General features: G+C 48.1%; 3 protein-coding genes across 7 annotated transcripts in view; 1 reads left to right on the forward strand and 2 right to left on the reverse strand.

Annotated features, from left to right (window-relative positions):
* Window positions 1-231: 231 nt before the first annotated feature.
* On the reverse strand, window positions 232-4,573 carry YIPF3 (Yip1 domain family member 3). 3 transcript variants are annotated; one of them, XM_016128657.2, is made up of 9 exons: window positions 4,331-4,573; window positions 3,551-3,748; window positions 3,251-3,357; window positions 1,895-1,940; window positions 1,685-1,777; window positions 1,397-1,528; window positions 1,104-1,217; window positions 782-905; window positions 232-695 (listed from the first exon to the last, which is right to left on the reverse strand). In XM_016128657.2, the coding sequence occupies exons 1-9, from the start codon at window positions 4,409-4,411 to the stop codon at window positions 547-549; spliced, it is 1,044 nt and encodes a 347-aa protein (XP_015984143.2). In that variant the 5' UTR covers window positions 4,412-4,573; the 3' UTR covers window positions 232-546. The 3 variants fall into 3 exon arrangements, with proteins under 3 accessions (XP_015984143.2, XP_015984144.2, XP_036074325.1); XM_016128658.2 differs by lacking the exon at window positions 1,685-1,777 and having other exon boundaries at window positions 235-695; window positions 4,331-4,555; XM_036218432.1 differs by lacking the exon at window positions 1,397-1,528 and having other exon boundaries at window positions 235-695; window positions 4,331-4,555.
* A 77-nt stretch (window positions 4,574-4,650) lies between these two features.
* Window positions 4,651-8,399, forward strand: POLR1C (RNA polymerase I and III subunit C). 2 transcript variants are annotated; one of them, XM_036218433.1, is made up of 9 exons: window positions 4,651-4,790; window positions 4,917-4,988; window positions 6,323-6,430; window positions 6,671-6,803; window positions 7,065-7,184; window positions 7,275-7,427; window positions 7,587-7,739; window positions 7,846-7,960; window positions 8,099-8,399. In XM_036218433.1, exons 1-9 carry the CDS (start codon window positions 4,722-4,724, stop codon window positions 8,145-8,147), a joined length of 972 nt encoding a protein of 323 aa, XP_036074326.1. In that variant the 5' UTR covers window positions 4,651-4,721; the 3' UTR covers window positions 8,148-8,399. The 2 variants fall into 2 exon arrangements, with proteins under 2 accessions (XP_036074326.1, XP_015984145.1); XM_016128659.2 differs by having other exon boundaries at window positions 7,587-7,736; window positions 7,844-7,960.
* A 590-nt stretch (window positions 8,400-8,989) lies between these two features.
* Window positions 8,990-13,382, reverse strand: part of XPO5 (exportin 5) — a 39,112-nt gene continuing 34,719 nt past the window's right edge. The window contains exons 27-32 of one of the 2 annotated variants that reach the window (XM_016128655.2): window positions 13,085-13,147; window positions 11,994-12,076; window positions 11,437-11,544; window positions 11,167-11,304; window positions 10,805-10,969; window positions 8,990-10,626 (exon numbers count right to left, since the gene is read on the reverse strand). In XM_016128655.2, the coding sequence (XP_015984141.1) occupies window positions 10,489-10,626; window positions 10,805-10,969; window positions 11,167-11,304; window positions 11,437-11,544; window positions 11,994-12,076; window positions 13,085-13,147 (695 nt within the window). In that variant the 3' untranslated portion in view covers window positions 8,990-10,488. The remainder of the gene's footprint in view (window positions 10,627-10,804; window positions 10,970-11,166; window positions 11,305-11,436; window positions 11,545-11,993; window positions 12,077-13,084; window positions 13,148-13,382) is intronic. The other variant, XM_016128656.2, reaches the window with a different exon arrangement.

Raw genomic sequence — 13,382 nt, forward strand, 5'->3', positions numbered from 1 at the left:
ACGTTTGAGGCTTCCCCACTGCTCCTTGGGTCAGGTGTCCCCTGCCCTTGTAGGCAGGTTCCTTATTTCAGTTACTGCCTTAGTGTAGTCTGATCTGTCCCACCTTCTTTCTACCTTTCCCACCTTACATCCTGAGGTATTACGGTACATATAACATTACCACCATTGGCAAAACAGAAAAATGTATAGGAAATAGGGTGGCAGGGGGGACCACTGGAACAGTAGCTGCAGTTCCAGACTTCAATCAATATTTTAATTACCAAGTCTATATTTAGCAAGACAATGTGGGAGAGATAAAGAGAAAGGAAGGGGTAGGTGGTAAGAGGGCCTCAGAGGTGCTGACCCACTTTCTGCACCGGCTGCAGAGCCCTGCAGTCCTGGCCAGGAGTTCCTGGTCTTGTGCCCTTCAGAAGCCTCGACAGGCCTCAAAGGAGGGGTTTAAGCTGCAGACCTCATCAAAGAGACACATGTCATCAGCACTGTCCTTTAATCTTCCTTCACTCAGCAGCTGGGGAAAAAAGGGCCGGCCAAGGATTTCAGGTAGGGTCAGTGTGACTGCATTGTCACTGCAACAGCCTTGACTGTGGCATTGAGTACGATGGCTGGAAGCCTAGCAGCAGGGATTGCAGCGGGGATATCTCTGGGGACCCTCTGCATGGGTGGGATGTTGGGGCCCTCTAGTGTGTCCAGGATCCCTGAAAGGAAGAGGATGAAAGGTGAGTGGGAGTTGGCTGGACAGCTGTTCTTCCCCTCCCCCACACCCAGGCCTCCTGTCACTTACCCTCTACTACCTTGTGGTAAGCAAAATGCAGATAAAGCAGGAAGAGCATGTGCAGGGCAGCCAGAGTGCCACAGAGGAGCAGCCGTTGTGTGGGGCCTACAGTCCGTGACACCAACACTGCCACCTAGAGCCACAAGAATACAGCTTAAAGGGCCTGGCTCCAAAGTGAGTGGTGTTAAGATACTCCTTCCCAGAGCAGAACCATCTTTGGGCTCTTCCCTCCCACTTGGAGCCTTTTGTGGGGTTTGGCCCAAGCTCTGGGCTGCTTTCTCCAACTCTTCAGGAGGAGAGCCCACCCCTGGAAATTTCCTGCCCAGCTTACCATGCGCAGGGTGGACAGCCCCCCTACCAGCAGCCAGAAAAGGTAGAAGAGGGCATGGAGGTGGATGTTATATGTGATGAAAAGGACAATGCAATGCCCAAAGAGGCCATAGCCCTGGAAAAGAGGATGGTGGAAAAGGAAATCACTCAGGCTGGCTGGCCTCTGGACCATCATGAAGACCCTGAGAAATAAATGGTCCACTGACCTCACTCCAGGCCCAGGACAGAGGCAGACCAAGGCCTGGCTACTCTTTTTAAGATCACCCTTGCCCACCACCATGCTAGACTCCTTACCAGCAGTGCCATCATCTGGAGCATGGTGATCTGGGCGTTGCACAGATAGGCGAGGAAGTAAATGAAGGATGAGACGCCCAGCCAGTAGCCGAAGCAGGTGCCAATGGCTGTGCCCATCAGGGTGCCCTCCCGCTGTAGGGTGAAGGCTCTACTTAGTCCTGGGGGGCCAACAGTCTCAGCTTCACCCAGGGCTGTCCTCAGGGATGCTTCTAACTCACTCCATCACCTTATCCTTGGGCAGGTTTCAACTCAGTTCAGCCACCCCCCAAAGTCCTCTGTCCTGCTTACGATAATGGTGTCAGAGGTCTTCATCCCATGGAGGAGGATAGCGACCAGGGTGAAGACCAGCATGAGAGGTCCATAGAGCTCACCTGCGATTTTCTGTCAATATACCAACTCATTCAGCATAGAGAGTAGAATGGCTCTTCTGTTTATTCCTTCCCCACCCTCTGCCTTAGTGCCTCCCCCGGCTCTTCCAGTCATGCTACCCCTATTCACCTGGGGAAAGTTGACCATCTTGACAGGGATCATGGACTCCAGGAGCCTGGGAGAGGAGAGGAGAGGAGAGGAGAGATGAGAGCAGAGGTGGCACTAAGCTATGAGGTTCTGGAGGGTCTGAATCTTATTTACCTAATTCCAGAGAACATGCTAGATGGTACAGGGATAAGAGGGTAGTAAAGATAGATAAAAAATGAGGAAATCACTTCCTTGCCCCTAAAAATGCTTCTAGGAAGGACAACCCTCTAATGCTGTGCTGACTGAAGCAGCAGCAATATGGAGAACTCAGGGAGCCCAGCTGGGTCTTTGGAGAGGGCTTGACAATTTACCTATTTGACCTGCTCCCCTTTAAAAGGCAAACCTCGGCAGAGAATGCCCAGAATTCCGAACTGTGATGGTGAAGCCCTGGGAAAGGTTTAGAAGGAAAGGTGTTACTTGAGGGAACCAGTGTGCCTCCTGCCTCTTTCTGCTTACCATTCCTCCAGGTACCACTGAGCATTTTCTTGAAATATATTTGAAGTGATATGAAAATTCCAGGTAGAAGGATAAAAGTACAAGTCACTTCCCCATTCTCTTCTTAAGTGGCTAACTCCTAGTAGTTTTTTGGCTAGATTTTAGCCCCTTCAGGAAACCTGCCCTGTCCCACCTCCAGCCTACTGTGGGTCAGGTGTCCCTCCTGTGTGTCTCTTCATGGCAAATGAATGCTGTACTGTAATTGCACTCAAGGGCAAGGCACCCATCTTTTTTCACCACTAAATCACTAGTGCAGTGCCTGGCACAGAGCAAAAGCTTAGTAAGTACTTGCTGAGTATACTAGGTATTTGGTAAGCGTTGGTTAAATTAAACTATGAACAAAGTACCAAGCCAAGATTAAATCTAATTCTTGAAAACTCATTCAACAACTATGTACTAATATTCTGGTTCACAGACTTTTCTGGTGCTGGGAATAGAAAGATAAACAGAGCCTACTTTTGAGAAAGTCTCTGGGGAGACAGACCCAAGAATAAGAAAGTACATCACTAATGAAGTGTTATCTGTTAGAGGAAAACACAGAGCTCTATGAGAGTACCAGAAAAGGACAAACTGAGAGTGGGGTTGAGGAATGGGTAACAAAGTGACATTTAAGCGAGGTTTTAAGGGAAGATGAGTGGCTTACTAGATGGAAAAGAGGAAGGAGGAAATGCGTTATCACCATGTCCTGTTCAAGACTGGTAAGAGGAATGGTATGGGGTACAGATATGTTGATGAGGGATGGTGGTGTAATGAAAAGGGGAGTCTTAAGGGCTTGGTAACTGGCTGTAGTTTGGATGAGGGACGAGGTATGAGGAGGGCGGCTTTGGTCAGAAGGATCCTCACCTGCTTCGCACCTGGGCAGGCTCCACATCAAAGTAGGGTCTCAGGATGTCAATGTTGGCATACAAGCTGAAGGCTCTGGAGGCTTGTCTCTTCCCTGCTTGCCACATCTGAAGACAGGGAAACAGGTGATGTGGGTGGGTATTGTGAGATTCTTGGCTTTAAGGCCTGTTGCTTATTTTCTGTTGGATTTCTACATGGTTCTAACTGGACAACCTGGGGTAACCTTCTCCAAAACAAACTCCACAACCTGGGGCCTCCTAGGTATACTTTTCCACCTGCCAGGGATCCAGTATTGCTCACCTGATCAGCCACCTGCCGGCTCAGCTGTCCCTTAAAGCCCTTCATGCCCAGGAACTCCCCATCCTCTTCTTCAGCAGCAGCTGCATCAGCATCTACTTCTTCCTCACGAAGGCGCTGATGGAGCTCACCCATATCCTCGAAGCTGGAGCCTGAGGTATCGTCCATGTTCTCCATGTCAATCACAGCTGAGCCCCCACCCTGTGAAAACAATAGCTCCTAGTGTGCAAGACTTTTCTGCTCCATCAAGTCCTTTTCTGTCATCCCTGGGCTTGGGGCTTTGTTCTTCTACTGTTGGGGCTTGGAATCACCATAGATCGTGCCACTTTCTTCCTTTCCTTTGCTCTCAGAACTTTGATTATTTGGCTCTCTTCTCTAGCCTGGGAAACCTACTCCCTGTCTTCCATACATGTCTTTCTCCTACCTTCTCCATCAAAGCCTCAAAGGGTTGCAAAAGTGCCCACTTTCTTTGCCTTTCCAAACCCAAAAACAAGGCTGTACACACAGTATGGTTTTAGCCAGTGCATTACTCCCCAAACCTCTGCCATGCCTGACCCAGACCGCCCACCTAACTTGTTCCGGAAGCAAGAGCGGGTGGGCCCAGAGACCTGAGGGCCTCTGACTGGAGTACAAGTCCGGCCCTTTCACGTCAGCACTGGTCCCACTGACTTTCGTGTGCACGAAGACCCAAAGGAGAGAAAAATGCTGCAAATGGAGATTTCCAGAGCCCAAGGGAGAGTCCCCACGACACTTTAGTACGATTGGCAGCCCTGGGGCCATTACCTGGATGTTTTCTTCGAACCCTCCCCATTCCGGGCCAGCCCCGTTTCGGGATCCGCCAGCCGGCGCTGTCGTAGTTGCCATGTCCCTCGAGAGCTCCCGTCGCCGTAGCCCGAGCCAGTCCCGCGCGCGGTCGGGAACTAGGAGAGATGTGGGCCCCAGGGAAGGAGAGGTCCAGGGCCGAGAAAAATAGGTGGGACGAGCAGGAACGCAAAAAGGGCAATCCCGGATGTTTGGCCAAAACTGACTTCCGGAAGCTGGGGACGTGGATGGAGAAGGGGCGGAGTCTCGCGATATTTAACCTCCCAGGTGGTGGTGCGTTGCCACGGAGACGGAGGAGAGCGAGTAGAACGCACGGGCCAGTTGCTATCCTAGTCACGTGGAGGAATGAAAGATGGCGGCGGCCTCGGCAGTGGAAGAAATGCGGAGCCGCGTGGTTCTAGGGGAGTTCGGCGTTCGTAATGTAAGCCTTGTGGCCTTCAGCTCCGGAGGAGAAATGAGAGTGGAATAGGGATGAGTTGAGATCGGAGTGGGTACGGGGTTGAACTCGCTGCCCCTTCGCGGACAGACTCGGTTCTCTTTGCTCCAGGTTCATACCACCGATTTTCCCGGTAACTATTCGGGCTATGATGATGCCTGGGACCAGGACCGCTTTGAGAAGGTGAGTAGAGCCGGAGGTGTCCGGAGAGGGTGTGAGGATCGGACCCGGACCATGTGATCTGAGCAGCCTGTGACTCAGAAGCTGTTCTTGGGGTTTTCTCTGTTCATAAGACGTTTGTTGAGCGATGTGCTAGGCGCTCCGTGTACACAGCTCTTGCTGTTATGCGAACAAGACGTTCAGTTTTGGAGAAGAGCGTGTGTAAGCAAATGATTTCTGTTTAATGAATGTAAAGGCGGTTGATAGCAGTAAGGACGACCGGGAGTGAGTTGGGGTAGGGCAGTGTGTCCCGTCTTGCAGAGGCACTTAATCTAGAACGGTAAACAGGGCAGAGGTTTGGAAGATTTCCTAAAGATGATGACATCCGGATTGAGTCTTGAACCATGAGCAGAAGCTGAGAACAGCGAAAGGTGAGGAGGGACTGAGAACAGAAGCTAAATTAGAAAAGGCTTGTGTGAACCATGTTGCCGGAATATCCAAGCAGTTCATTATTGCTAGAACGTAAAGTAGGTTGGCATGAGTGGTAGGCAAGATTGAAGTGCATCTTAGGCGCTGTAAGTGATAAAGCAAAGGGGAGACAGAAGGTAAGTTTGGTTATTGCTTTGATATGAGCTTGGGGGCAGGGGTGTGGGGGGACACTGTAAAATGACCCAGCTTGGGGAACTGCTTTGATGATGGATGATGGTGTCATTTATTGATGAGAAATGGATGGGGATAATGATGCATTCATTTTCCTGCAGCTGGAGCAGAAGCTGGAGCAGAATATGTTTGAATTGAGAGCAGAAGTGAAATATAATTTGGGGAGCTGTCAGTACAGATAGCTGCTAAAATCACGACTGTGGTTGAGGTCACTCTGGAGAGAAAAGTTGGGAAATAGTTTTTGGAAAACACAAACTCAAGAAATAGTAATATTAATGCAGTAGGTGGAAGATGGAGAATTGAGAAGTATTCATCAGAGAAGGAAGAGAACTAGAAGATTGGTGTTCAGAAATCAAGGCAGTAGAGTGTGAAAAAGGATCATGTCAACAATGCCAGCTAACAACAGGAGTCTAATAAGATGTCTACTGGACTAAGCATTATGGAAGCATGTTCTTTGGTAGAATAGCCTCAGTGGAAGCCATGTTGCAGAGGATTTTAAATGAATGGAAGATAAAAACAGACTTTTTAAGAAACTAATTGAGGATTTGGGGAGAAAAAGACATCTGGGCAGAGGGAGGTATTTGGATGAGAGAGAATGTGAATACTTTGAGGAGTATTAATGTTATTAACATTATTTGGGGGTGGGGACGTTATTAACTATACAGAGAGCCAGGTTAATATTTTTCCTGTCCCTTTAGAGTTTTCGCGTGGATGTGGTACACATGGATGAAAACTCATTGGAGTTTGACATGGTGGGAATTGATGCGGCCATTGCCAATGCTTTTCGACGCATTCTATTAGCTGAGGTATTGGTGGGTATGGTGATGGGTATTTAGTGGGGGAAACCATGACATTACTTCACTTGTAGAACTGTCTCAGGGTTTATTTTTCCTGCAGTATTCCTGAGCATTCCTCCTGTTCATTTGTAAACTTTTCATCAAGCATTTTTTAAGGAGGAGGTGTCTCTCTATGTTAGCAGGCAGGGAGTAGATAGATAATGAGTCTGTAGGGTCTTTGTAGGTGAGTGATTTTATTTTGTTGGGCAGGTGCCAACTATGGCTGTGGAAAAGGTCCTGGTGTACAACAACACATCCATTGTCCAGGATGAGATCCTTGCTCATCGCTTGGGGCTCATTCCCATTCATGCCGATCCCCGTCTTTTTGAGTATCGGAACCAAGGTGAGAAAATGAAATTTTGGGAAAAGGGGAGGAGCTCTTCTGCAGAGTAAATTCTGGAACCAGACTGTTTGTTCAAGTCCTGGATTAACTACTGTATGACCTTGGGCAAGTTTCTGAACTTTTGGTACATCATTGTTCTTATCTGTAGAACACTTGCCCTTGCCTTAGTAAATTTGTCAGGGTTAAACGAGAAATGCGGTACATTCAGCATGGTGCCTGCACTCAAATGTTTAAGAGCTGTCACCTCCAACCTTTGTGCAGGAGATGAAGAAGGCACAGAAATAGACACATTGCAGTTTCGGCTGCAAGTTAGATGCACTCGGAATCCCCACGCTGCTAAAGATTCCTCTGACCCCAATGAACTCTATGTGAACCACAAAGGTGAGTATTGCTAGGGTGAGAAAGAGGGCCCACCTGTTGGTGGGTGCTAGTTTTAGGGACTGAGGTCTTCTGATGTGTTTATTTCTCTAGTGTACACCAGGCACATGACATGGGTCCCTCTGGGGAATCAGGCTGACCTTTTCCCAGAAGGTACTATCCGACCAGTACATGATGATATTCTCATTGCTCAGCTGAGGCCTGGCCAGGAGATTGACCTACTCATGCACTGTGTCAAGGGCATTGGTAAGAGCCTTGTGGGCTGCCCTGGGCAGGAAGGTAGTTCGAATGTAGTGGGGTGAGGTGTGACTAAGGGACTTAGGTAAGATGTCACTGACAGGCAGAAGGCCAATGGGCCTTTGGGGATGTGAAGGGTTTTCCCACAGGTTCTTGATTTCACTTTAGGCAAAGATCATGCCAAATTTTCACCTGTGGCAACAGCCAGTTATAGGCTTCTGCCAGACATTACTCTGCTTGAGCCCGTGGAAGGAGAGGCAGCTGAGGAGCTGAGCCGGTGCTTCTCACCTGGTGTTATTGAGGTGCATGAAGTCCAAGGTATGGTTTTTGGGTTTCTGTTCTGGTCAGGACCTAAAATATATTTTCTCTGAAGGTGGCAGAGAAGTAAAAGCTCTGGATTCATGTATACAGTTTGTTTTCATTAGGTAAAAAAGTGGCCAGAGTTGCCAATCCCCGGCTAGATACCTTCAGCAGGGAAGTCTTCCGGAACGAGAAGCTAAAGAAGGTTGTACGGCTTGCTCGGGTTCGGGACCATTATATCTGTGAGTATCAAATTGAGGAGTGGGGAGCAGCTCTTTGGTGCTAGTTTCCTTGCAGAGCCCAGATGTGGACTCTAGCAGTAACTTGTACAAGAGCTTTCACAAGCCCTAACTGGGCTAAAATGTCTCTTTGGTTTCCAGTTTCTGTCGAGTCAACAGGGGTGTTGCCACCAGATGTGCTGGTGAGTGAAGCCATCAAGGTACTGATGGGGAAGTGTCGGCGATTCTTGGATGAACTAGATGCAGTTCAGATGGACTGAGGCTTGCACCAGACTTATTGGCATGGCTGAGCTTGGATGCTCCTGAGGCAAGCTGAAGATCTTGAATTCAGACCTGCTGCCACAGGACTGTTGTAGAAAACCTGTGTGATGAGGTGTCTTGAGTTTTATGGGACAATTCCTGCTTTTTTCAGTCAATACATTTTGTTAAATGTGTCATAAAATTTGACTTTAATTAATGTCTTTATAAGGCCTTAATGTAAACACATTCACATCCAAACAAAAATTGTTTTGTTGGAGACCACCTCTTCAGTTTTGATCCATAAATATGGGGCCTCAACTCGGAAAAGGTTTGGTATTATTTAGCAGTTAGGAACACTGGGCTCAGATGTCATTGCAGGTCAGTGCCAAGTTCTTCTGAAGCTTCATGAGAAAATGCCAAATTGAGGTGTTTTCTGGGGGCAGTCAGACTACAAAATTACTATGCACCATTTAACCTATCTCTTGGATAATGGAGGAAGTTGCTGATAGAAAATTGTTATCAAGAGCCACATGAGGAAGAACAGCAGTTCCCTTTGGGCAGTCCCTCAGTCAGGTCCAGTGGCTTCCAGTGACGACACCAAGAACGGTTTGGGCTGTCTGGTCTCGGTGTGTGAGGAATAGAAATCTTTGTCTAACTGGCATACTATTTCAGAAAGCTTGACAGAGCAGGTCCATTAGTCACAGTTCTTCCTGTCTTGTCCCCTTAGCAAGATGCTCATGAGGAATGGTGACCCTGGAGTAGATCACTAATTTGAAAAAGACAGATGAACTCTTTCTGTATGAAACGGAGGTTTTTACTGACATGCGGATGTGCTTTAGAGTTAATGTTTCTACAAAAAGGTTCTATAAACAATAGAAAACTTCTAGCATGAAGTCACAAGATGTTAAAAATAGTACAACACAATAAATACAGCTATGCCCTCCATAGCCCCAACCAGAGAGGAGTAGGCAGCTAACAAGTTTGGAGGGAAACATGCTTTGAGATGGCCTTCACAGTTGACAAGAAGCCCAAAGCACCACCCTGGGTGCCACAGAAGTAGTTACACCCGGCTCCAAGTTCTGTTCCCCCAGGTTTGCCTCTTCCCAAGCCTCCCCTGTCTGGGGGCCAACACCAGCTAAAAGCTATAGCTTTAGTCCACACTGCTCCACCCAGTCCTCAGTGAACTGGATTGATGATAGGTTTCTTTGTGCAAAACACATGGACACTATATGGTTTCTGTATGGATTAAGCCTATCACCAGCAATGACCTCAGGGTTATAGGACCATCTAGTGACCTCGAGAACAGACTCGAGACTCACAATATGGGTTGTGATGGGAAGGCATATTTTTTCTTTCTTTTGGAAATGGCCCATGAGAGAAGTGACCAGGGATCTGAAAGACCATGAGATTTTTGAAGGCACCTGGACTCAGCTAGTCCTAGGAGAGACCAGTGGCTTTGCTAGCTGTTTGTCAGATGTAGCCTAGTTGGTCTGGATTATCCTTTCATGCCAATGGCATCATGTGACACTGGATAGGGTACTATGGCTCTTGTGCCTGAGTAGACCCTGGGGTTGGGGAACCACACTGTGGGGTTATTCATGGAAGGGCAAGATGTGTGAGCTCTAAGGAACATGTTAGCACTATAGATGCTGGCCCAGGCCTGGTCCCTGAAGGTACAACACTTGCTACTGTGTCTAGGTCTTAGCAGTAGCCTGTACCATGGATCTCATCAGCTGACCAGATTCTTGTTTAAAACAGAGGGAACTGGTGAAATTTAGTTCAGCACTCAGCACCTGACACAGACATGCCCCTGGGAGACAGGGAGGGCTCCTTGCCAGCCCAGCAATGGGACGTGCAGTGGTCCAGGAGGAACCCTCTGGCATAAGTAGTTCAGGTCTGAGCCCTTGCCACAAGCCCACCTAGTAATAGTGTTGGGTACAGTACCCCTAATTACCACTCTGCACAGGTATATGGCTGCATGGAGGCAGGAGGGCTTAGGGAGAAGGGCTGCTCTGCTCTAACTTTTCTTTTGGAAAAGCCAAAACTCCAAGTAGAATGGGAGATACTTGGGAGATCTAGACAGCATGGTAAAAGCCCTAACTCCCTTTCTCGATACTTTAGTATAATTACTTCTGGCCCTGCACAGGGCCCACTCTCTCCAGCTCCAGACCTGGATTTCGCCAGGCTGACAATGGTGGTAAGTGAGGTGGCAGTGGAGAGAGTCTTAGAGATTAGCTACAAAGGGGAAGAAGAGATGACAAAGGCCGAGGAAGGATGCCTAAAAGCTTGATTCAGGGTTCAAAGATGGTGGCCAGGCCGCCCTCCTCATTGTCCAGCACCTCCGTCTCCAAAATTGGCTTTGTTTTTTTGAAAAGTGAGGGAAGGTTCTTAATGTGAACTTCTTTTCGGAACTGCTCTCCCAAGGGTTTCTGTGGAAAACAAAGGAGAAAGAACTAATCCTGGAACCTGAGTAGTGGGTTGTTTTAAAGGTCATCTCACCATAATGGCCAATGACTACAGCTGGTTTCTAGTTTGCCTGAACATGAAGACATGATCTAAGAAGACCATAGGGGTGGTTGGGAGCACAAAGGAAGATACATGACCTACCCCAATGCAACCAGCAATGAGACGTTTGAATTGGTCCTTCCGGCGTTTATCAGCAACTTTCTGAAGAGAGGGGTTCAAAAGCTTGCAGTCAAACTGGTCCAGGGAGTCCTTCTGTATTTCAGGGATCTGTTCCATAACAGCTCTTATCTCCAGGTACCTGGGACGCTGAGAGGTGAGGGTAAACTCACTCAATGGGGTATAGGTTTGGGCCCTGCTACCTCTCTATTCCCCACTACACTCACTCCCTGAGCAGCACTAGCAACTTGGCAGCTGCCTGTATTTAGGATAAGGCCCAAATGAATGGGAGCCAGCTGTGAAAGATGAAGCCGCAGCCAGCCTGCCTCCATGCTTTCTCTACTCACCAGTGCCTCGTATATCTGGAAGGCCAGGTGGACCAGGGAAGCCATGCAACCGTCATGCTGTCCATGTGTCTGTAAACCCTTCAGCACGCTGGTAAAAAGCCATGTCACAGCATCGGCGAGCAGCGTCCCTGACAGCACCTGAGGAAACAGATGTGCTCAGGGCCAAAGTGGGTCTCTGAGGACCCCAGCACCCCAATTCTTCCAACTGATTCAGTCAATCCTCATGACCCAAACCTTTCAGAAGGGGCCAGAAGGGGTTAATAACCATACTTGTTTGAGGAGGGGCCAGCAGAGCTGTGTGGTCGTCCTCTGGCAGGACAGAGTATCCTTCCAGGCCAGGGAATTGAAGGCTGTAATTAATAGTGCTGTACAAACATCCTAAAGGAAAAGGATGAAGGATTACAGTGGGAAGGTAAGCACAACTTTCTGAGTATTATGTATTAGGAACTAGAGTTTTAATAGTAGGTAAGCAGGAAAATGATAAGAGAGAAATGAGTTTATTTCCTCTGTATATCAGGTAGTCAAGAAGAAAAAACAACCAATACAGAAGAAATCTGTGTAGGGAGGAGACAGAGCTCAGGCCTGGGGGGTGCTGAACATGGGGGACTGACCATCAATGTACCTTTGAGATATTCTGAGCCTTTGCCCATGCCAACAGGGGAGACACCATGGCCTTGTGCTTATCCCACTGTTTTCTGGGACTCTAGGAACCAGGAACTTAACTCAAAGGAATATTACCCCAAAAACGTTCTGATGGCATCACAGAATGAGAAAGGTAGAAGTTCCACAGCCAGGAAAAGAGAACATCACCTTCACCCTCCGCCTACCTCATGCTTCATTAGGCATTTGCCCAGGTCTGTAAGCTCCGCCATGGCTGAGGGGGTTACCTCTGTGGCCATCATCTCTTCATCTGTAAGCAGAGAGCAGAATGTTAAGCTCCATCATCCATTCAGAACAGAGACTTATCCTGTCCTGACAGAAGCCCACAGAATAAAGTTAAGTTGAATATGCTCAGTTAACCAGTGTTTGAGTAGCACTGGGACAGCCCTCCAGCCTCATGAAGGGAGGTAGAGGCCTCTGCCCATGGCAGATGTAGAGATGCATCTAGCTGTACATTTCAGAAACAGTGGGAAATGAGGTTTTCTGGAGTTACTTTAAAAACTGCAAATGGTGAGGATCTTTTGTCTTTGAACACATATTTGAGGACTCACTGCAGTAAACACTGATTTAGTTACTGGGGGTATCACACAGGAATAGGACAAAGTCCCTTCCCTGATGGAAGCTGACATTCTAGTGAGGGAGACAAGTAATAAATGAACACTAAAGAAAACAATGTCAGGTGGTGGTGATAAGTGCTCTGAAGAAAAATAGAACAGAGGAGTACATAGAGTGGTTGGGTTGCTATTTTTGATAAGTTGGTCATGGAAGACCTCTTAGAGGTGACAATTGTGCAGAGACCTGAATGAAGAAAGGGAACAGAGATATAGTTAGGAGGAAAATCATTCTAGATCAAAGGTCCTCAATGCCTGGGTCAAACAGCCTGGTAGGAACCGGGCTGCAGAGCAGGTGAACGGCAGGCCAGTTAGCAAAGCTGCATCTGTATTTGCAGCTGCACCACCATCTCAACTCCACCTTAGATCATCAGGCAGTAGATTCTCATAGGAGCACCCATCCCCCGTGCCAAAAAGACTGGGGGCCACTGTTCTAGATAGAGGAAACAGCCAGTGCAAAGGTTCTAAGGTGAGGGTATGCTGGGGGAATACAGCAGGAGGGCTGGCATAGGTTAAAGCTAGATATACAACATGCTTTCCACATCAGACTGCGAGGGAATCAGTTTCTATAGGAACTGACCTGGCAGAAGACCAATATTTAGGACCCTAAGGCAGACCTCTGAGGACCATGCAACAGGCTAACTTACCATCTCCATCTGTAGGGGGAGCAGTACTGTGGTCAGCGCCTTTCTTTGAAACACAGCACACCGCTAAAGCAAGAAAGCAGGGTTACTGGGCTTACTACCCCCAGACAACAGCCACCTCAGGCCAACAGATCCCAAACTGTCTCTGGGCAGGTGATGAAGGGGGAAGGTCCAGGTACAACATCAGCTTCACCAACAGAAATAGAGGCATTTGACCAGACCGTTCTGGTCCCTCTTCACAAGTAACTATAGGGAGATTACAAAATTCTCTGGGACTGAATAACCAGGAAAGGATACCTGA

This window comes from Rousettus aegyptiacus, unplaced genomic scaffold, assembly GCF_014176215.1.
Source record: "Rousettus aegyptiacus isolate mRouAeg1 unplaced genomic scaffold, mRouAeg1.p scaffold_m13_p_1, whole genome shotgun sequence".
NCBI classification, from domain to species: domain Eukaryota; kingdom Metazoa; phylum Chordata; class Mammalia; order Chiroptera; family Pteropodidae; genus Rousettus; species Rousettus aegyptiacus.